The sequence below is a fragment of the Nymphalis io genome, chromosome 27 (genome assembly GCF_905147045.1).
Source record: "Nymphalis io chromosome 27, ilAglIoxx1.1, whole genome shotgun sequence".
Taxonomy (NCBI): Eukaryota; Metazoa; Arthropoda; class Insecta; order Lepidoptera; family Nymphalidae; genus Nymphalis; species Nymphalis io.
This window is the reverse complement of record NC_065914.1, coordinates 1,625,673-1,647,300: the sequence shown is the minus strand read 5'-3', so window position 1 is coordinate 1,647,300 and position 21,628 is coordinate 1,625,673. Positions and strand designations below refer to the sequence as shown.

General features: G+C 36.3%; 1 protein-coding gene across 2 annotated transcripts in view; it reads left to right on the top strand.

The window, feature by feature from the left end:
* The first annotated feature begins 366 nt into the window (after positions 1-366).
* LOC126778910 (Krueppel-like factor 3) overlaps positions 367-21,628 on the top strand; it is a 47,517-nt gene continuing 26,255 nt past the window's right edge. For both annotated transcript variants that reach the window (XM_050502664.1, XM_050502663.1), the window contains exons 1-4: positions 367-439; positions 4,804-5,024; positions 5,785-5,843; positions 12,982-13,038. In XM_050502664.1, coding sequence (XP_050358621.1) covers positions 5,832-5,843; positions 12,982-13,038 — 69 coding nt within the window. In that variant the 5' untranslated portion in view covers positions 367-439; positions 4,804-5,024; positions 5,785-5,831. The remainder of the gene's footprint in view (positions 440-4,803; positions 5,025-5,784; positions 5,844-12,981; positions 13,039-21,628) is intronic.

Below are 21,628 nucleotides of genomic sequence, written 5' to 3'. Positions count from 1 at the left end.
TTAATATTTTACTATCGCACTGTTCATTACATGCAGTATTAGAAGGCTGCCACGGGCGGATAGCGGTCTTTACCGCGTGCGAACCTATTCCTTAACAAAGGTTTTTTAACCTACAATAAAAACTTTTTTGTACGATAAACATAAATCAAAAATTGAAATAGTATATCTGTGACTCAATATATAAACCGACGGATTTAAAAACGGCCGATCCACCATGTGTCGTTCAAGGCTTTTCGTTTGTTTAAAAAATTGGATTAACTTGACTTTGACAGTTCAATAAAAATATTTACATGAAGTGAAAATTGACTTAATTGATGGATTTCGTGTTTTTTTTTTTCAAAACAGGCAGTGATTTTCACTCGGCCTTATTTTAGTGTTAATAATGTGAAATTATGCTGTAGCAACATATAGTTAATAGACAAATTGTATTGATTTTCAGGTGTGTAAGACTTCCTTTTAATTTCTAATTAATTAATTATTCGTTCGTAACATATAGAGGCTTGTTACTTAGTTATTAATGCAAATCAACGATCATTTAGATCGTTAACATAAATTGAAATATATTCAATGCAGTTGGAATTTTTTAAAATATTATAAATGTACTGATTTTCAAATGATTTCATTATAATTTTATTTATAAACGTTTTTTTTTTAATTAAAAATAGTTTAAACATTATTATTCGCTTGTAAATTGTACTAATTCTACTGATTTAATTTTGAATAAGTATATATTTTAAATAATTAATACGATTTCAAGGTAAGTTCCCAATTCATTAATTCATTAGACCAATTCATTAATATCTAAAATTAATTTAATTTTAAATCTCTGTTTTTAATGTTTTAAAAATATTATGCTTAGAGTAGACTTATATTATGTTCTACTTCTGTTATCGACATGTCTTAATGTTGATATTTTATTTAATAAAAAAATATATATGTTGGACGATGATACTTGTAAATGGCTTGGGTTGTAAATAGTTAATGGAAAATTAGGCATTACATTAACTCATGATTTTTTTATTTTACTAAGAGCAAAAGTATTCTATAATTTATAGTTAGTGGGCACTTCAGCGTAAATGGGCACTATTACTCAACAATAATGACAAACCATGGTATATAGCATGGTATATAAAAAATACCCAACAGAAATATATTCATAACAATGTTATATTTGTTAATTACATTTAAAATACAATTTAAAGGCGGTTGCAAATTTAAGACAAATTATGATATTTATATACCACATCATATACCATGGTTTGTCATTCAATCAATTGATTGATTGATTGATTGAATGACAAACCATGGTATATGATGTGGCCCTCGTGTTTGTAATTATACGGGCTTGCTGGTGATGTTATAAGTTCACTGTTCAGCCTTAATAGGATAGCGGTAGGGTACCAATGAGTTTGTGGCGGATACCTAGACCATATCGAGTGGGTTATATGTCAGTCTGCCAACATATTAAAAAAAAAAAGATATCCACTACCTATCCCTGATAAATATTACCAAATACTCCAAATTAGTACTTTAAAGCGTTCACTTCTATGATTTTCTTAAATAATTTAGTCAAAATATTGAATAATTTATTTAACAATTATATTATAATAATTTATTTTATTAGAATGCCCAACAGAAATATATTCATAACAATGTTATATTTGTTAATTACATTTAAAATACAATTTAAAGGCGGTTGCAAATTTAAGACAAATTATGATTATAAAATATGACTAACATATTTGTATTTAAATTAAAAGAATACAATAAACGTAATCTTGTGTTTAAGTTACACAAAAGAAAATACTTTATATGCTATTTATACATAAAGATTACAATTCTTATTTATTTATATGACATAAAATATAATATTCTACCTTTATTTTAATATATTATTATCATTTTATTAAATATACTATTTATAATTTTGATTGTGAGCATAAATCACAGGACTTTGAATGTGCAAAAAACTGTACACAACGTCTCTCGCATGAAAGTATGAATATTTTGGTTACATATGGATGATTGTTGGTTATATATGAAAAGTTTGCCCAGATGGCCCAGTGGTAAGAACGCGTGAATCTGAACCGATGATCGTGGGTTCAAACCCGGGCAAGCACCACTGAATTTTCATGTGCTTAATTTGTGTTTATAATTCATCTCGTGCTTTACGGTGAAGGAAAAAATCGTGACGAAACCTGCATGTGTCTAATTTCATTGAAATTCTGCCACATGTGTATTCCACCAACCCGCATTGGAGCAGCGTGGTGGAATAAGCTCCAAACCTTCTCAAAAAAGGGAGAGGAGGCCTTAGCCCAACAGTGGGACATTCACAGGCTGTAACCAAAAAAATCCATTTCATAGTAAGGAATATAATATTGTATGTAAACTATATTATATTTTCGAGGATTGTGTTTGATTAAAAGCATAAAATAGTTTCTACAAAAAACAGACACGAAATGTCCTCTAAACTTTACGTTTTTCTGATTTATACACGTAACTCTATTGTTTATTTAGATAAAAACTTATATCAGATGCTGCAGCGCTGTTGAGTAGAGAGGTCTACGGAAAATGATAGCGCTTTGTATTAATTATCATCTTATAAACAAACTACCAACCATATTCTTTAGGATAATCTATAAAATATGTGCAACTTGAAAAACAATTAAATACAATACTACCGGAATCCGTCATGCCTAAAATAGGCATGTCGGATTTTGCTATTTTTAGGATTTTTATATGAATAATGTACTAAAGACTATAGTCGTACACATACGACAATTATAATCGTACGAATAACAAACACAAAGATGGTCTTCAAATCCAGAGTAAACAGGTTTCTTTTAGGCAAGCGTGCTACATCCTAGACCGTGTCGATGCTTAACATCAGGCAAGTCAACGGTCAAACGCTGGCATATTGAGTGTAAAAAAACAAATATAGAGTATGTTTCTGTCAGTTGAGCTGTCTCTAGACATTATCGACAGATGGTCGGTTTTATTATATAAGTTGGTAGCGTCAAACGTCAAAGCATTATCCTTTTCTACTAACTAGGTAGCAATGACGAGCCGGTTGGCGTGGTTGGTGCTCGCCTTTCACGCCGAAGGTTGTGGGTTCGATTCCCACCCAGGACAGATATTTGTGGGCATGAACATGTCTGTTTGTCCTGAGTCTGGGTGCAATTATCTATATAAGTATGTATTTACAAAAGAAAAATAGTATATGTAGTATATCAGTTGTCTGGTTTCCATAGTACAAACTCTGTACAAGCTTAATTTGGGATCAGATGGCCGTGTGAAAAAAAATGTCCCAGGATATTATTATTATACGTGTCTCGGCTTCGTACCGGTAGAATAAAGGTCTTCCCAAATAATGAAACATATTTTCTGGGTTTCCACTCGCGCCTGTAAAGCTCCCGGCATATTGTTATCAGACATCTTCAACAAACATCGTCATATTTTACAGTAACGAATTACACACTTAAACCTATCCCATAAATCACTCTGTCCATTAGTGAAAACCGTATAAGAATCCAACCCGTAGTTTTTGAGTTTATCGCGGACATACAGACAGACATATAATATTTTAAAAGTTCTGACTAATAATTATTATTTATCAATGCACATCTTGAACTACAAAATAAATACTCGTAGATGACGTTTATATAACAAATGATATAATAAGAAATGAACCAATTTTTTTTTTTTAAATCTCTTACTAACAAATAGTTACGTTTTGTCCAAGGTCTTCATTATACAAATTCAATTTAATTTAACTATATTTTATGCTTAAAAAGAAATATGCACGGGAGATAACGTGTAGTGTTAGTATTTAATATATAATATATTACACAAAATATATGATTATTAGGGTTATAACTTGGTAGCACCCACTTATTATATTCAACCGCTAAACAGCAATATTTAGTATTGTTCCGTTTCGGTTTGAAGGGTGAGTGAAGTGTAACTACAGGCATCAGCTACTTGACATCTTCGTTACCAAACTTGGTGGCGCATTGGCTTTGCATAGAATGGTTAACATTTTAACATCGCCAATGTATATGGGCGGTGTCGATCACTTAACTTCAGCTGTTCCATTTGCTGATCCTGTCATATCCTATCCTAAAAAGTTGAGCTTAAAAGTTACATATTTTAGATATAAATTTGACAATTAAATATAAAGCAATCTTTTTTGCATTGATATTAAATAAATGTTAAGATAATAAAGTAGGAAAATAATTACACCCTTATTTCAAATCCTTAATGGCCTTACACATAGTATTTATACTGATTTCTCTTTCTGTCAATTAAAAAAAAGTTAGTGTGTTTAGCGAAACATTCGTTGTTTGACTGCCTCGTTAGTCGATGTAAGGCCGCAGACCCGGAGGCCTTTGGTTCAATTTCCAGGTCGGTACAATAAAAAAAGTTATTGGGTTTTTCTGTCAGAAAATTCTTAGTAGCGGCCTGGACTCTGGAAGTGTGTACACTCCCGTCCCTAGGAAAGCACGTAAAGCCGTGGGTCTTGCGCCTGAACTCTTTCCGGTCGTGTCGGATTGCCGTACCATCGGATTATGAGAGTTAGGGAATAGAGAGTGCACCTGTATTTGGGCACACACTTGTGCACTATAATATCTCCTGCGCAGTTGGCTTATCTCTCTTGATATTTGCCGCCGTAGTCAAAATCTGTCTGGAGGACGTTAAACAGTCGCTGAGCAATCTTTATAATAACGTCTGGTGTTGCTATCCCAACAATAAAGTTTTTCTTGTGTTTGAATCGTGTTTAATTTTTCTTTTTTTTTGTTACAGATGCATTATGGCGGAGAGAATACTATTTTAAGAAAGAAAAAAAATAGTAGCAATGTGACATTTATTTGAATATATTTAATTTTTGTTTTAATATTAAATATGATGTAATTATTTTGTATTCTTTAGTATATGGCCAGTATTAGTTAGTAAAAATTAGTTAAATAAATAAAATGTTTAAAAATATTTCTAATTCAAGAAGATATAAAGGACTCGTATTAAATGTAAGTATTATTATGGTTTTTAATTAAATTTATTTATTTCTTAAGAACGGTACAATGTATATAAAATCACCATATACCACCATCATTGTCTGGGTAGGTACCACCCACTCAGATATTCTACCGCTAAACAGCAATACTCAGTATGGTGTGTTCCGGTTTGAAGGGTGAGTGAAGTGTAACTATAGGCACATTAGACATAACATCTTAGTTCCCAAGGTTGGTGGCGCATTGACGATGTACGGAATGGTTATTATTTCTTACTTCGCCAATTCCTATGGGCGATGGTGACCACTGAACATCAGGTGTCCTATTTGGTCGTCCACCTATTACATAAAAAAAAGATGCTTACCATCCGCGCCGAGTAAGAGATGAATCTAATCAATAAAAAAAAAGTAAAGTCACAGCCTGTGAATATCCCACTGTTGGGCTAACGCCTCCTCTACTTTTTTTGAGGAGAAATTTTAGAGCTTATTCCACCACGCTGCTCCAATGAGGGTTGGTGGAATACACACGTGGCAGAATTACAGTGAAATTAGTCACACGCAGGTTTCCTCGCGATGTTTTCTTTCACCGTCAACACTAACGTCATATCACCGCACGAGTTGAATTATAAACAAAAATTAAGCACATAAAAATTCAGTGGCGCTTGCCCGGGCTTGAACCCACGATCATCGGTTAAGATTCACGCGTTCTAACCACTGGGCCATCTCGGCTCATCTAATCTAAACAATATAACTCATTTATTTAATTTTGTTCACAGTTAAAAAGACTGGTGGATGGTTCGGAGAATTGCACAAAATATACTTAATGGTGTACATGGTGAGTTATTTATATAAATTATATAAATATAGGTAGTCAAATTCATTAACGGGTGGTAGGGCTTTGTGCAAGCCCGGCTGGTTAGGTACCATCCACTTATCAGATATTCTACCGCAAAACAGCAGTACTTGGTATTGTTGTGTTCCGGTTTGAAGGGTGAGTGAGCCAGTGTATTACAGGCACAAGGGATATATAACATCTTAGTCCATAAGGTTGGTGGTGCGTTGACAATGTACGAAATGGTAAATATTACTTACATCGCTGTCTATGGGCGATCTGCCATCCAAATAAAATATAAAAATAAATATATTAGTAAGGCTATCTGGCAATGTTTCTGACTCTATGACGTCATAATAATTACAGGCACAAGGGACATAAAATCTTAGTTCCCAAGGTTGGTGGCGCATTGGCTATAAGCGTTGGTTGACATTTCTTACAATGCCAATGTCTAAGGGCGCTTGGTGACCACTTACCATCAGGTGGCCCATATGCTCGTCCACCTTCCTATTCTATAAAAAAAAAAAGTCATACCTATAGGTTTAGATTTCGTTTTATTTGGATCGACGAGCCGGTTGGCGTGGTTGGTAGAACACTTGCCTTTCACGCCGAAGGTTGTGGCTTCGATTCCCACCCAGGACAGACATTTGTGTGCATGAACATGTCTGTTTGCCCTGAGTCTGGGTGTAATTATCTATATAAGTATGTATTTACAAAAAAAAAGTAGTATATGTAGTATATCAGTTGTCTGGTTTCCATAGCACAAGCTCTGTACAAGCTTAATTTGGGATCAGATGGCCGTGTGTGAAAAATGTCTCATAATATTATTATTATTATTTGGATATTATTTATCTTTTCTGAAATGGTAGGAATATTTTATTTGACTGTCAATACTTCTACTCTATCTAATTCTACTACATCTACTAGAAGAAGTAATGCTTCTACTCTCTCTATTTTGAATTCGAATATCCTAACTTCTCTTTTTTAAAAGATAATTTATATCTAAACGCAATTTTTTTTTTTAATTCAGTTCTTTCAAAGCCCGTTTAACAGTTCAACCTGCTGTTGAATATCATTCAAATTCGAATGTATGCAGTCAGATTAACAGATAACCTCCAGAGGCGATCGCTACAGAGTCATCTTGATGCTTTATTGTTTATATTACACTGACAAACATCAGTATTAATGATATGATAAACATTTGGGCTATTCTGTGAGAACAAACTCCGAACTCATCGCGGGAAAAGTTCGCGATACGTAAGAAGGTGACATGCGATATTGATAATTGTAATTATAACTTTTCAAGAACACACGCATCAAAATAATATATAAATATAAGTCGGTTGTCAACATTTCACGGGTGAGTGAAGTGAGTTCTTAGACTTTATTTTTTTCGCTGATAAAACTCGTTACGCGTTTCCCCCGCGGGAACAGTGGGGGAGTATGTGGGGCTCGCCGGTGTCCAAGGCGCCGACCCGCAAAAGCCTTTTCATTTATTGAAATATGATATGAGATACTGGTGGCAGAGCTTTGTGCAAGCTCGCTTGGATAGTTACCGTCCACTCATCAGACATTCTACCGCAAAACAGCAATTGGCATAGTTGTGTTCCGATTTGAAGAGTGAGTGAGCCAGTGTAATTACAGGCACAAGGGACGTAACATCTTAGTTTCCAAGGTTGGTGGCGCATTTGTGATGTAAGCGATGTTTAACATTTCTTACAATGCGAATCTCTATGGGCCTTGGTGATTACTTACCATCATGACGCCCATATGCTCGTCCGCCTTCCTATTTTATAAAAAAAAATCGCGATCTATTCATTATGGCATTATTTTATAAGTTAATTTAAGCAAAGCAGCGAGTATGGACTAGTATATATAGTATATGCTGATAGAGCCTTTTCATTTGATTCCCATCACGGCATACATTTTTCTTTCAAATACAGGACCTTACGTCCTCTACAGTTTGTTCTAGTCTAGTCCGCCATATTTAATTCAGAGTGACGTCACGTATAACGAGCGGACGATCAAGACGCTTCTAACGAACTCTCCTTTGACATATTATGATAAGTAGTTCAGAAGTTATGCGCGAACAGATTAACATACAGAAAAGAAACAATATTCGGCATGTTAGAATTTAAAGTATTTTGTGAAAGGTTAAATCTTTAAAATCTACTAAGTGTTGCTATTTAAAATAAGTAAATGCTCTTATGTATTTATCTTCTATTTATGTCGTCGAGATAAGCATGATTATATTACATAATAATTTATGATATCAATATATATATATATTGCAATCTGAAACCATCTTTTTTAAAGTGCGTTTACCAACACCAGTGAAAGCAAATGTTAGGTTCTCACGGTACAGTTCTGTCTCCCTTTCACACCTTCACAAATCCGTGTGGTAACGACAAGGACGGAACTATGTTTGATTTGCTCCATATAATACCTTTCTCTTTACCCCTCATCCTTGTAAGGCCATTAACGCACAAACGATCGCTTATATTGTGTAATTGAAAATAAATCGAAAATTCTAGAAGTTTATAGTTTAATTTGCATAGAAAATAAAGTTATTAGGATGGTAAATAGTTTAATGTTTTTTTTTTAATTTATTTATCGTAATATTAGAAAAAATGCTTGTTTTTTTATTATGAATACAATTAGTTAAATATAAATTAAAATATTAAAAAAATTAAATTCGTGTTCATATTTCATCTCGTTGTTAATGGCGTGTGCTATGTTACATAAAACATCTGACAAGTGTATCCACCAACCCAAAATCGAAAAGCGTGGTGGAATAGTGCCAAACCTCATGAGGACACTTAATCCCAGCTGTAGGACAATCGTACCATCTTTCCGTTATATGCCTAGGTTTCTTTAACACTACACAATTCGCCCGCCTGTTTTGGGGAGGGGGGCATGTGTTAGGTATAATAAAGTAGCTCATGTTCTTCCTCTGGGTTCGAGCTTGCGAAATACAATACTTCATCAAAATCGGTTCAGTAGTTTATGAACAGACAGACATACGATCGGATAATGTCGGCGCGACATTGATACTGATTTTAAGAGTTGTCGTTTTAAGGAAGGTTAAGAATGAAAAAGAGAGATGAAATGATCACGTGCATGAAAGAGACAGAAAATGATAAGCGATAGAGATGTATAGAAGAGGAAAAACTGTGACAAAACATAAATAAATAGAATTTAAATATGGGATTGGGATTATTTAATATCTAGCCGGTTCTTGAAGAAACACTGAACTAGTAGGCTTATATTTATTTTTTCTTGTAAGGAACCAAAAAGATGGCGTTTGCACGGATAAGCATCATTAAGTTTAATGTACTTGATTTGTGTTTATAATTCTCGTGCTCGGTGAAGGAAAAAGGCGAGGGGAATTGCCAAACTTCGCCTCACGTGTAACCGCCAGTCCGCATTAGTGTTTCGTGGTGGAATAATCTCCAAACTGGGAGAGAAGAGAAGGCTTTGGAGTGGGATATTTACTATATTAAATAAATTAATTGTAACATCGCGAAGTCGAGCTATGTCGCTAGTGGTAAGCCTTTGCTGGTTGCTAAATATTTTGCGTACCGCAGTGCGCAGGTCCCTCGCGTTAGCATTTCGCAATACACCCAAAATGGTACCATCAAGATATATACTAAAATGGTATGCATTGTCTGATTAGTGCAACTAGCGCTTAAATACGTTTTCGTTTGAGTTATTTTTATCTATTTTATTATTTTTGTTGTTGTTTTGTCTTCTCTTTATTTATTTATTAAGAACATATAATTAAATACAGTCGGTAAAAGTAATACATTATAATACAAAAATAAAGCTGGACTATATACTATATATTTCACAGTAATACGTGCACAGACAGACAGCATAAGTCGACAGCAATAGTAGTGATGATGATGATGATGACAGGAGGACCCTGACCGATTTTGGCCGAGGCGGCCAATCTCAAGAGAGATCAGCCAACTGCGCAAGACATTTCATCAAGTGCGTGAGCAAACACAAGTGCACTCACATAATCCGATGGGACGGCAATCCGACACGTCCGGAAAGAGATCAGGCGCAGGACCAACGGCTTTTCGTGTTTTCTGAGAAACGGGAGTGTACACTCTTCCAACTCCCAGACTCCGGGCTGCTACTGTGAATTTTCTGACAGAAAAACTCGATAAGTTTTTATTGGCCTACTAGACCAACGGGAGAATAGTAATTATATAAATTCGACAAATGAGGTATCATTAGAAGCGCCTTGATCGTTTTGCTGGTTGTTACATATCCTGTACAGTAATTATTTATTTATTGAAATTTTTACTTGTTTATCGCTGTGTTAGTATGTTTTCAAATATGCTTTTATTGTTATCTAGTAAAATTAAATTTTATGTAGATTTTATTTATATATAATATATATAAAATCCTTCATGATCTCCCATTTTAAAACATAATGCCTATTAGTATTATACACATAAATTTTTAAATTATTAAAATGGCTGGTAATTCGCGATTAACTTAAATATACGCAGTTATTTTGAAAGAACAGACAGTCACTTCAATTTTACTTATTTATATAGTTATAAGACTACAATAGTTGAAAACAAAAATACGTACGTAAGCTTTAAGTTGTTATAACTTTTGATAGAAATAACTGATTTTGATTTTTTTTTTTTTTTTATATGCCCCGGGATGGCAAATGACTCTACTCCACCTGATGGTAAGTGGTAGTAGAGTCCAAACGCGACGACGGCCAGTACAGTCGGGAAGAATGTTCTGTACTAGCCGTCCCCGCCTTGCCGGCCCGCAAGATGCCTCTTCACGCCTCGTTTGAAGGAACCCGGGTTGTAAGAGGAGGGGAACACGTGAGCTGGTAAGGAATTCCATTCTTTGGTAGTGCGACAAAGAAAGGAGTTGCCAAATTTCTTTGTGCGCGATGGAATTGATGTCACAGTTAGGCGGTGACATCGAGAACCAGCTCGCGTGGACTTAAGAAGGAAGGGGGAAGCAGGAATTAGAGAGAACAATTCCTCAGAGCACTCGCCGTGATACAGACGATAGAAAGCGCTCAGTGCTGCTATCTCGCGACGCAATTGTAAAGGTTCAAGGGTGTTTGTGACCTTTACGTCGCCAATAATGCGTACTGCACGTCGCTGCAACCGGTCCAAGGCCTTCATTAGGTACTTAGCGGAGCCATCCCAAAGCTGCGAGCAATATTCAACGCAAGACCGTACCTGTGTTTTGTATAACAGGCACAGTTGTTGTGGCGTGAAAAAACGCCGCACCTTGTTCAGAACTCCGAGTTTTCGTGAAGCTGTTTTTATAATAGCCTCGATGTAATCCCTTGGACTAAGGTCTAATAAAATAAAAACTTAACGGTACCTTCGAAAACTACTTACAATAATTTAATTATTTGAACTTGTGATTATTTTTTAGCTGTATTGAAGGTAACCTCGGACAAACAGACACTCTTTTACTCCTTTCTTTGTCGCACTTCCAAAAAATGGAATTCTTTACCAGCTCACGTGTGGGGAACACGTGAGCACCTCTTACAACCGGGGTTCCTTCGAACGAGGCGTGAAGAGGTATCTTGCGGGCCGGCAAGGCAGGGGCAGCTAGTGCAGAACATTTTTCCCGACTGTACTGGCCGTCGTCGCGTTTGGACTCTACTACCACTTACCATCAGGTGGAGTAGAGTCATTTGCCCTCCCGGAAATATTTAAAAAAAAAAGACAGACAAAAAACAATTTCTGGTTTTGGTAATTCGCAATGTAAACTTAAAAATGGGTAGTTATTGTGTAATCACAGACAGACACTGGTATATGTGTATGTATGTGTTAAAGTGTCGGGGTCCATGATATAGAGTATAGTCAATCATTTAACCCAATTGATACTGACCCCACGATAGTTCGCAGTTGAATGATTCGTAATAATATTGGCACGACTCTGTATTTATAAATGAAACTATGAAACAATATGAATTAAAAAAAAATCGTAAGAAGACATTAATTTGAATTTATCTTCTATTGATAGAAATTTACTGGCGGTAGAGCTTTGTGCAAGCTCGTCTGGATAGGTACCATCCACTCATCAGATTTTCTACCGCAAAACAGCAGTACTCGGTATTGTTGTGTTCCGGTTTGAAGGGTGAGCCAGTGTAATTACAGGCACAAGGGACATAACATCTTAGTTCCCAAAGTTGGTGGCGCATTGGTGACTTAAGCGATGTCTTTAGGCGTTGGTGGCCACTTACCATCAGGTGCCCCATATGCTCGTCCGCCTTCCTATTCCATATAAAAAAAAATAATGTTTGTCTGTATCTCCTCAAAGTGTTCTTAAACCATTCATTAGATTGTGGTGAAACTTTTGTGAGGTGTTCTGCGTACGTAAGCGAAGGTTCTGCCATTATATATTTGTATTATAGTGATAACTTCTTATTCGACGTTGCGTTGACGTAAAAAACGTATAGGAATGACTTTCAACGGCTAGTTTAGTAGATGATAAAAATCGCAAGTAAATATTAAGTTATTGTGCTATAGTCATCCCCACTCCTTTTACAAGCTGTAAGCTTACTAAGAGGAGGAACAGGAACAGAGGAAGGAATAGGAATAGACGAAGGAATATGATAGGAATATTAGTAATTACTTAAAAATGGGCATATTTATTACTGTAAAAAAAAACGGTAACTGATCTCCAACGACGATTAGTTATATATATGAACTGAAATTGTAAAACTTATCTATTTAGAAACTGGCGAGATGATTGCTGATATATTCACAAAGGGTTTATGTACTGTAAATCATAATAAGTTTTTGAAATTGTTAGGTATTGCTTAAGTACTGTTTTATTGGGTGTTATGTTAAACACAAGGGGTAATAGATTATTTAATTATTTTGATAAGAGGGATGTGTTGTAATTATATTACAAAGTACACCTTTGTGTTATTGGACCATGTCTATTAAATTTTAATTATTGTATTTTTAATCTGTGTCATTCTGTAAAAACATTCATCGTAATTGAAATAAAGTTGTTCAGTCTTTGCTCGCTATCAAGTATCACGTTGTTTTAATTATAATATAAATAAAGTATATATTATACACTGGCTTCATGTTTCGATGTGCAGTTAAATATTATTATTTTTTGCTTCTAGGATGAGAGGGGGCGCGCTGGGCGCCGCGACGGTGCCGCGTTGCCTAATTCTATTAAGGTTAGTATTATATTTAAGAATCTCAAGGAGAAAAGAAGAAGAACTTATATAACTTTTACTTTATTAGATCGAAAACACAAACATCAAATGACATTTAATGGCAAAAGTGCATCCCAAGTTACTTTTGCTGTTTAACGGAAACTGTTCATCATTTGATGTTTCTGCGATAGATAACATGGTGCGGCTAACGATAAACTTGTAAAAACGTTATTGGATTTTAAATATTTTCTCCTTTTAATATAAAAAATATTGGAGCTGTCTGGTGAGTAGATTGGATCACAGAGAGCTTCAAAATAACACGAATGATGCTTCGATTTCACATAAGCCATAGGTAATATTTGCTTCGAGCAGCGTAATGGCGTCATCGATTTGGGAATACACGAACCAATAGGCCGCGCGTTTTAATACAATTTTGCATTTTATCAATAAACTGTCGTTAGAAAACAATACAGACGTAAATAATTGTAGAAAGTCATATAAGTCATTTATACATATATACCAAAAATAGAAAAGGACCCAAAATTGATCCTTGTGAAACACAATTCATAGTAAATAGTATAACAGCGGTAATTTTGATATAACCATATAACGTGGTTATCTATACGTATCTATATTCATATTATAAATGCGAAAGTAAAACTGTCTGTTCGTTACGCTTTCACGACTGAACTAAACCGCTGAAACAATTATGATGAAATTGGCTATGAAGCAAGCTTGAACCTCAAGAAAGGACATAGGCTTTTATACCTACCACTGTCCGATCCCCAACACAGAAGCCGTGGGTGATAACTAGCATGATACATATTTTTTAGATACAAGTTAGTCATTGTAATCTAATAAGAAAAATGAATAGTTCTTATAGTAATAATAATAGTAATATTCTGGAATATTATTCACACACGGCCATCTGATCCCAAACTAAGCAGAGCTTGTACTATGGAAACCAGACAACTGATATATTACATGTACTACTTTTCTTTTGTAAATACATACTTATATAGATAATTACACCCAGACTCAGGACAAACAGACATGTTCAGGCACACAAATGTCTGTCCTGGGTGGGAATCCAACCCACAACGGCGTGAAAGGCAAGTATCTAACAACCACGCCAACCGGCCCGTACTGTATATATAGATTAGCACAGTGTTATCCTTATCGAATTAACTAAAAATCGCCATAACTAATAAATATTGCCGTTCACACTTTGCAATTTGAATTGGTTGAATATATGCCGTCATATACATACATATCGTCTATATATTATAAAGACGATAGATCAGTTTGTTGGTATTCGTTAAACTCTGAAACTATTCAACCGATTTTAATCATTCCTTCACTATTAGAAACGTACATCACATCAAAATGGTTTTTAACATTATACTTTTTTTTCATTATTTAAATAATAAGTTTAGTGTTTTATTGTAAATATATATATTTTTTTTTCTCTGGAACAAAAAAGGTTACATACATTTGGTAAGAAAAGGTATTGATTAATATGGTCGACAACGCACCTACAAGTTTTCGGCTGTTTCAGATGTCCATGGGCGGCGTTGGTCACTTTTCATTATTTGCTTGGACTTTTTTGACGTGTGTAGTTTATTTAGAAGTAACAAGTGTAGGTTATATTTTAGTACAGTTTTTTTCTTTATGGTATAAAGAAGTACAGTAACAGCCTGTTAATGTCCCACTGCTGGGCTAAGGCCCCCTCTCCCTTTTTTGAGGAGAAGGTATCGGAGCTTATTCCATAAAGAAGGCGGACTGTCAAATACGCCGCCTTTTGGTAAGTGGTCACGACCTTGGACATTAGCACTGTAAGAAATATTAACCAATGGTTACCATTTACCATCACGTGGCCCATTTGCCTACCTATTTTATAAGAAAAAGTAAGTAAAGTATAAGGTTTGAAGTATAAATGAGCCAAGAATATTACAGTATTTTCTCGTCGTGCCCATTTCTATAGATCAAGCTGACATATCACTTGATTGACAAATTCGCCAATGATTGTAAAAAAAATTGACTTAAATTTAATAATAATCGCTACAATAATAAAAACAAGCGAACCCCCTTTATAGTGATTATAAATCGTGTACCTACAATCGGATAAGAATGGATGCAATCGTTAATTTGAGTCTAGATCATTGAACTGATAGCATTTAATTGAACCATTCATTCGTCAATTATCAGAAACTCTTGGTTTGATGGTCATGTAACGGGGTATATAGGGCGAAGCATTATGTAATTGTAGCACTGACTGCCTCGTTGGTCTAGTGGCTTGATGTAAGGCTGCAGACCCGGTGGTCCTGGGTTCAATTCCCAGGTCGGGCCAATAAAAGTTATTGGGTTTTTCTGTCAGAAAATTCTCAGTAGAAATCCGGAGTCTGGAAGTTGGAAGTGTGTTCACTCCCGTGCCTCGGAAAGAACGTGAAGCTGTTGGTCCTGCGCCTGAACTCTTTCCGGTCGTGTCGGATTGCCGTCCCATCGGATTATGAGAGTTAGGTTTATTTTAGGTTAGGAATCGTTTCATCCCCAAGGTGTGCTGTCATCCATGAACTCACTAATTGTATAACCGTTTGCATACAAGCGTTCCTTTACTATTCCTTTTATTTAATTCAGCAAGTGAGATGTTTTGAACTCTTGGATCCTGTTGTAGAACCGCAACTATAACACAAAAGAGTTACTCGGCAGTGCAATAACAGGAGAATCAGCTTGTGTTTGTTCCTTGTACCAAGTCGGTTGTTGTCTTGCGTTAGTCCTTCATTAAGAACTAGCTACCCGTGCTGTACGGGTAGAATAAGCGTTTACATAAAATGTTTGTATCGTAATATTATAACTCTATTAGTTTACGTGGTGCACGCCAGTAAAGCTCTAAGTAAGCATGATTCCGACATCTTCAACAATCATGGTCATACATCAGCCAATTTACACAAAACATTAATGAATTATACACCTAAACCTTCCTCGTGAACCACTTCATCCATTGGTGAAAACCGTACGAAAATCCCGTCGATAGTTTTTGAGCTTATCGCGTTCAGACAAACAGACGCGGCGGGGCACTTTGTTTATAGAATATATAGAAATTTCTAGAACTTAGTTCTACTCGGGCGAGGTCGGGACGGGTAGCACGAGGATTGCACGAAGGAATTATAAGATCTTTGGATATTAAAATTGTTTTTGTTGCGATTTCTACTCGACTTCGTTGTACGATCAACTAATGTAGGAAGTTACGAAAGGTGCCGCGCCTCTGCCACGCCTCACAGTGTTGTGACTGAATTATATCGATAGTTTTTTATTTATATTAAATTCAAAATATATTGTCTTGCACTGTCATATTAAAAAAGTATTTTTAGTTTTTTAATGAAATTAGGATAAAGGTTTATTGATAAATCAGAAATATAATATTTCTTACTCTTATAAACCTTGCACACAAATATCAGCCCCAATAAAGTTACATTGATGAATCAGAAATTTTCCTTACGTTTTCTCGTATAAACTTTGCACACAAATATCAACAAATTATGAATATATATTAATATCACACATTATATTAATAAAGAAAGAAAGTTTGTGAGAAATATTTTTAAGACACGTGAAATTAAATATGCGTACATCGAGCGTTTAAACAATAATTTTGTTTTAAAAGTCATGGCTAAAAAGCATGCCACTTTGTTTAATGCATTTGTCAATATATTGGTCCTGCGGATTATTAAAAAAATTGATTAAAGCGTAAAACTTAAACATTAAATTTAACTTTGTCACATCAGTTAAAGACGATGGTCAGTTAAAAAACAAATATCTACATATCCGAGTCCATCCACAACACCTTGATGTCTGGCAATCATCCGCCAACATCTGTGGAACCAGCTGTCGCCGGCGATTCCTTCCAGAAAAGTGTTCATTCCTTATAAGTTGGCAGCGCCCTGCTCGCGCCCCGGTGTTGACTTTCCATCAGGTTAGACCCCCCCCCCCGTTTATCTCTTATTTAATTAATAATTTAAAAAACAAAACCGGCTTCAAATAAATTTCGAGCCCATAAAAAATCTTAAAGGTTTTTGTTTTGTTCAAATTTAAATGGAACTAAATCGTAAGTAACCAACAAAAAAAAAAAGCAAATCGATTCATAAATTACGCAGTTTTGTGGTAAAAAACCATTTAAATAAAACAAGCGAATGGAGAACCTCCTCCTTTTTTGAAGTCGTTTAAAAAAACAATTATCATTAACAAATCACCAGATCAAAGCCACAACGCACCATTGCAGGGCAGTCAAGTAAAACATACACAGTCATAAATTATCGGATTATGTTGATCGATTACAGGAAACAGAATAATTGAACATATAATGAAATCTAATATTGATTTTCAAACAAATATCGTTAAAAAACAATAATTTTTGCCAAACAAGGCGTTTAATTAAATGTATTTATGTGTTCGAATAATGAAATCGTATTGATTATTAATATCGATAAATAAACGTCACTAGTGTAGTTCGCGTGCGTCGAGACCGGCGGAGTGTGAAAATGTATTTCTTCACGCGTTCAAAGACAAAATATTACTGCAATATTCAATATGCTATGATACTTAGTGGAAAACGAATATTAATTATTAATGAACAATAATAAAATAGAAGAAAAAAACACGATGGAATCTAGGCTGAATGGTTTATGCTTTCAAATATAATTAAAAAAATGCATATGATTTGATAATAGAACGAGCACGAATAGCATTGCTTAGAACAAAGGTTGTGTGTGTGTGCGCGTGAATGTGCGTTTTTGAGTCCTTTGTGCCTGTAGGTACACTGGCTTACTCACTCTTTAAATTGGAACACAATAATACTAAATTACTGTTTTGAATATCTGATGAGTGGGTGGTATCTACCCAATTAGCTTTTACAATAATAAAGTGATAACTTTTAAGATGAACGAAGTATCGTAGACAAACAATTTGATTTATACAAACTAAAAATAGAAAATGACTCAAAATTGATCCTTGTGGAACACCTATCTTAGTCCGACTTTGTCGACTGCCTCGTTGGTCTAGTGGCTTGATGTAAGGCCGCAGACCCGGAGGGCCTGGGTTCAATTCCCTGATCGGGCCAGTAAAAAGTTATTCGGTTTTTCTGTCAGAAAATTCTCAGTAAGACCCGTGAGTCTGGGCGTTGAAAGTGTGTACACTCCCGTGCCTCGGAAAGCTCGTAAAGCCGTTGGTCCTACGCCTGAACTCTTTTCGGCTGTGTTGTATTGACGTCTCATCTGATTGTGAGAACTAGGGAACAGAGAGTGCACCTGTGTTTGCGCACACACTTGTGCACTATAATATCTCCTGCGTAGTTGGCTAATCTCTCATGAAATTGGTCTGGAGGACATTATTATCTAGTCCATATCCAGACGTCTATTCCAAGAATGGAAGTGTATTTGATTTATTTCTGTATTAGTTTCCTCCTGCGGCTTCCACTTATTAGTGGAGGGGAGCATGTGTAATGTATACAATGTGCTTCTCTGTACTTCTGACAACGCGTTAACAAAATTTAATGATTACCGGTCGAGTAGTTTAGACGTGATTGCATAACAAACAAACAATTTCACTTTCATATTTATCAGCTGAATTTAAATAGTCTGTGGTTTTTGTTCTCTTAAGTCCGACTTATTCAAGAAACGATCCGTTTCGCATACGGATAGTTTTGTCTTATTGACGCTTAAATTTCTTTATCAAAACTCTTGTAGTAGTAATACTTGCTTTCATATATTTACTGGTGGTAGGGCTTTGTGCTCGTCTGGGTAGGTACCCACTCATCAGATATTCTACCGCAAAAAAGCTGTATGGTATTGGTGCGTTCCGGTTTGAAGGGTGAGTGAGCCAGTGTAATTACAGGCACAAGAGACATCTTAGTTCCCAAGGTTGGTGGCGCATTGACGATGTAAGCGATGGTTAACATTTCTCACAATGCCAATGTCTATGGGCGTCGGTGACCGCTTACCATCAGGTACCCAAATGCTCGTCCGCCTACCTATGCTATATAAAAAAAATATGTACCATACTATCCGTTATCCGAAGGCTTAGCTATAGCTAGAAAACCAATTGTAGCTTTTGTTACTTAGACAATAATTTAATTTTTAATAAAAACGATTCCTTACTTGATTATCTTAATTAATGATTATAGCTTTATATGTTAATAGAACTTATTAAACATGAAAATCATGATAGTATATAAAAAAAAAACAATTCAATAGAGACACGGGCGAGGCGCCGCGCACGATTTAATGGTTTACGCAATCAAATACACGAAGCGTCTTCAATGTGACGTGCCGAGTGATAGCGGACTCATAGGCGGAGCGTTTTATTGATATTTAATTTGGGCGCATCTGCCATTAAGGGAGGGCTTTGCCCATACTCGCCACGCTGGGCAGGCGTGTTGGCGAGCGCAGTAGGGGTGTAAGATGTTTATGGGAGGGGGACGCTGCTGCCCATCCCCCCTTTTCCCCGTCCCTCAGTCGCCTCTTACGACACCCACGGGATGAGATTGGGGGAGTACTATTCTAAGCCGGTACTCCACGGCATGATATTTAATTATATGACTACAAAGAGAAGTTATTCGTGTTTTTAATTAATTTTTATTATTATTTAATTAACACTTTTGTAAATAATATTTGTCTATTCGATATATATCGATAGTTACAGAGTTTATCTATTACAAATTTATCTAGGTGGTAAGGCTTTGTGCAAGTCCATCTAGGTACACCCACTCGTCAGATATTCTACCGTTAAACAGCAGTACTTAGCATTGTTACTTTTCGTTTTGACTGAACCAGTGTAACTCGCGCACAAAGAAATTTGGCAACTCCTTTCTTTGTCGCACTACCAAAAAATGGAATTCCTTACCAGCTCACGTGTTCCCCTCCTCTTACAACCCGGGTTCCTTCAAACGAGGCGTGAAGAGGCATCTTGCGGGCCGGCAAGGCGCGGGCGGCTAGTACAGAACATTCTTCCCGACTGTACTGGCCGTCGTCGCGTTTGGACTCTACTACCACTTACCATCAGGTGGAGTAGAGTCATTTGCCATCCCAGCGCACATAAAAAAGTATATATATATATATATATATATAGCATGAGGAACATAACATCTAAGTTACCAAGCTTGGTGGTGTATTGGCGATGTAAGCAATGATTAATATTTCTTACATTGCCAATGTATATGAGCGGTGGTGACTTGCCAGCAGGTGGCCCAATCGCCCGTCCGCCTACCTGTAACTTAAAAAAAACGAAACACACATATTTGCTCTTGATAATTTTATGAAGATGTGACACTACCTGAATGTTATGTACATTTGTAAGCGACATACATATCAGAAATTGAATTTTTTTCTTTGGATATTATGTATGCTACCATTTAATATGTATATTGTTAGAGTTCCCATTAAATAAATAAATAAATAATATAAGTAAAGAACGAGAAATAGGTTCAGACCGATTAGACAGATTGTTTATGTAAGCGATGGTTAACATTTCTTACAATGGCAATGTCTATGGGCGTTGGTGACTACTTACCATCAGGTGGCCCATATGCTCGTACGCTTTCCTATTCTATAAAAAAAAATGTTAATAGCATTAACTGTAATTGCCGTGTGGTTGCAGTGCCTTTACTTGGTACTCCTGTCAACTCCATTAAGCGCTTTCTTTTCGTCCAGTCACTGCTATGTATTACCGTTTTTTTAATAATAAGTTTGCTCGGTGGCTTTATGCAAGCACACTTAGGTAGTTACCACCCACTATCATATATTCCATCGCTAAACATACTTAATATTGTTGTGTTCCGGTTTGAAGGGTGAGTGAGACAGTGTAACGTATGGAAGGTTGGTGGCGCAATGACGATGTAAGGGATGGTCAATATTCCTCTCGGTACTTCTGTCTGTGGGTGGTGATGATCACTCAGCATCGTATTACTATGAAGTTTTTACGTTTAAATAGAATAAATGAATGTTTAATAACGATTGGCCTTATTTAGATATTAATGTATATTTAAGCGTTTTATCTGAACGTAGCCCACCTTACGTAACGCGCGTCTCACCTTCAGATATGAGCGTGGTGTCACTGCCAACGGAATCATAAGCAGAGCTGTTTGCTTTGTGCCAAGCCGCTGAGTAGTATTATAATCCTACTAATATAAATTTGATAGTTTGTATATTTGTTACTTAATTACGCATAAAGGGTTAGACGGATTTGGAATACCCTTTTTTTTTTTTTTTTGCGACCCATCTCGAGAGCGCGCCAGAATGTTAGGGCGCGCCTCCCTCCTCTCTGTGCCTCCGTCCTGTTACGTGACGGACTCCCCCGAGTCCGCCACTGGAGGCTGGGTGTCAGGGCTTCAAGCCCCGCGGCGGATCAACAGACTGACTCCGCCGCCAACCACACCTTAACTCTGCGGCAGCGTCCGGCCTGCGAAGGCACGTCGCCGTCGAAGAGGTCTCCTTCTTCGTTGCGGGAGCGAGTCCACGTCGTCCTCCCGCTCCCGCTCTGCCTCCTCCTTTTGCGACATGACGCATGCGCTGAACCGGGACACTGCCGCCCAGATCTCTTCGCTTCCGGCCATCTTCTC